The sequence below is a fragment of the Gavialis gangeticus genome, unplaced genomic scaffold (genome assembly GCF_001723915.1).
Source record: "Gavialis gangeticus isolate Ggan-Ray unplaced genomic scaffold, GavGan_comp1, whole genome shotgun sequence".
NCBI lineage: Eukaryota > Metazoa > Chordata > Crocodylia > Gavialidae > Gavialis > Gavialis gangeticus.
In genome coordinates this window covers 27,183,741-27,186,622 of record NW_017729001.1, presented here as the reverse complement: position 1 = coordinate 27,186,622, position 2,882 = coordinate 27,183,741, and the positions used below count along the sequence as shown (strand labels likewise).

Genomic DNA, 2,882 nt, shown 5'->3' with positions numbered 1-2,882 from the left:
GGGGCAGCACTGACGTTCTGAATCTCCCTTCCCAGCCCTGACGTTTCCTATATCAACAGAGCCACCCATGGAAGAAGCAGTGCGTTCCTTCCTTAGTCATCTGGTGTCAGCTTTGACCTCCCTTTGGTCAGCACCCACCCGGAGCAAACATGTGCTATTGTGACTGTAACAGTAAAAGCAAAGCCAGGTTTTGACCGTTAATCAGCATTAGCTGTATTACTGGGAATACATTCAAGAACATGGATAAACTGAAGCTGCAGACATTAAAAACTGAACCTGCTGTGCTCAGCTGCTTCCAGAATTCCTAGTAGCCATTTGCTTTCAACTCGAGCATCTTTCATATTCTTTTCAGCACTGTCCATGGGGTGGTTTGGGCACCCCGGGAGTGCCAAGCAGAGTGGAGGGGCCATCCTGTCTTTCACAGCTGTTTATAATCGCAGGGTCCTGGGACTCTTCCAAGAGATGACACTACCCCCTGGATGGACTGGCTCTGCCTTTCCCTGCCCCTCCAGCTGCAACAATCCTATGACTCCATTTAATAACATCCACTGTGCACCAGCAAATACACAGACGAAATGGCCTTAAGCGTCAGAACAAGATAGCTGGCCCTCTGGAGACGGGACGTCTTCCAATGTTCCCTCCACTGCTTTCAGTACCCACTTCTGAAAGCTTTAGTCCATCATTTCAAGATCAAATGAAGCACACATCCAGCCACCAGGCTGTGACACAAACCCAAGGAGTCAGCCCGCTGAGCTCTCCAGCTACGCTTCACCCACGGTGCTTCACCCACCAACTCCTTCCCTGAAAAAGGGGCTTTACAAAAGTCTCCAACCAACTCATGCAAAGAAAAAAAATGTTTATGCCTCTGAGCAATGGGAAGATGGATGGTCCTTCTCTCTGTCTTCCCACCTTCTGCTGATGCCTAACCTAGTGTGCAAGCAACTTGGGCCAAGATCCTCAGAGATCATTAACAAACTGGAGACTACTTAAAGCAGGCTGACCTTCGAACTGCTTAGCATCTGCCCCCTGAAACCCAGGGTCTTTAACAGTGTCTCAAACTGGGCCCTCACACTATTGTATTTAAAAACCTTGGCCCCTGTCTTTTTTAGATTTCCCCCAAATGACACGCGTGCCGGTAGTTTTGCAGAAGTGAAAAAGAATAATAGCAGCAGCCAAAGTAATTGCATTGCCTCTGAGGAGTGCCCAGGGTATGTAATCTTTAAAAGTCAGGCACCTGGAATTCTGCAGCTCTCAGTGAATTCAAAGGACTTGCAATTCAAAATAATTAGCAGCTAGTAACTTTCCTTTTATGCAAAATAATCTGTTTAATCCAACACCCCAATGAAAATGAATGTGCTTGATTATCTACCAAAGGACCCAATTTTTCTAACGTCAGTGCAAAGCACCCAGCAAGATTCATGTCTCCATTGGCCCTCTATTACAGTCAGCGCCCCTGCTTAATGAACAAGCGGTCGGGACAGACGTGCACTGTGTTGGCGGTTACAGCACAGCTCTTATCAACACTTCAGGCCATGCTAAACCAACACAAATCCAGCGTGGGTTGTATTATTCAGGCTTTTAAGCCTCTGGCCCCACAGGAAGCACAAAGCATAGATAACATGGTGCTTTTAAGCTGCTTTTCAACCCTAGTGCATGAACACATGAACATGTCGCCACCTACGGAACTGATCCACAGCACACCTGCTGCTCCGCAGTAACTGCTTGTATAGACGCTCTGGTCCAGGGGCAAGCAGACCCTTAGCCCTCAAAGGAAGCAACATCCTGTGCTCCCACTGTACCGTGAAGTCCAAGGGCCAGACTTACACCAGGAAAGCGCTGGGGTGAGTGGAGTCTGTCGGTGAATTGCATATGGGTCTTAGCTCTTTTAAATCCAATTTTTTTTACACACACATACCAACCCCCCATAGGCTAAATGGGGGATGTCCAGCCACCATGGCCGTGCCAGGGAGCACTTGCCCATGGCAATAAGCATCTCAACCACGTGATAGTGCAGCACCTAGAACTGTGCTCCAGCTGCTCCAGAAAGGGCCCCCCACCCTTCTCTCTCTTGCAATGGCCACGAGAGCTCACACAACAGGTAAACCCTTCACGCCTGCAGGCAGCAAACAGAAATCCAGTTCTTCACCCTCACCCCTGCAGGTCTTTTCCCGATGGCCGCAAGTGAAGCACAAAGCCGGTCGCCAGGGCACGGCTACCCCCAGCACCTCAGTCACGTCAGCAAGAGCCGAACAGTAAGTGACTTACCCTGTTCTCGTCATAGATGATCTGCACTAAGCTGCGGTGTTTGGACTCGATTGGTGGGGGCGAGATAGGTTTCTCCGGCTCTGGCGGCTTGGCCGCTTCCTCCTCCAACTGTTGCTGTGAAAGGTTGAAAAGAAAAAGAAGAGGTGGGGGGGTTGGGAGGGGAGGAAGAAGAGTGAATGGTTAAAAATAAAAGAAAACACTCAGGCCAGATGAGACTCTCTCCAAAGCTATGACTGATATAGAAAACATAACTGTAAACCACTTCCTGTGAGACATCAGCAAGACAAGGGAGCTAATTGAAGGGGCCGACATAGAACGACTCTTAAAAGCCCCGAGAGAGAAGTGACATACCATGAATTCATCCAACCCTTCCTAGAAGTTTCTAAGCCAGTATTTTGTGGCCACAAAACAGGAGGAAAGCGGCTGTCTTGGTTTGGCCTGGCAGATCCCAACTAGAGCTCTCCCAAATTAAAAACAAAGAACAATAAAAGAGTTAATTGAAAATCCCCAGAAAACGCACAAGAGTGGTCATGAGCTGCTCTCTTTGCTATTCTCCAGGTTTACGGCAAGCCGCTGAGCCAGGGGATATGGGATGACTGTGCTCTTCGGGGAGGGGG

General features: G+C 48.9%; 1 protein-coding gene across 1 annotated transcript in view; it reads right to left on the bottom strand.

Annotated features, from left to right (window-relative positions):
• NCOR2 (nuclear receptor corepressor 2) overlaps nucleotides 1–2,882 on the bottom strand; it is a 437,249-nt gene that overhangs the window by 216,068 nt on the left and 218,299 nt on the right. The window contains exon 6 of the mRNA XM_019507112.1: nucleotides 2,266–2,379. Within this exon, the coding sequence (XP_019362657.1) occupies nucleotides 2,266–2,379 (114 nt within the window). The remainder of the gene's footprint in view (nucleotides 1–2,265; nucleotides 2,380–2,882) is intronic.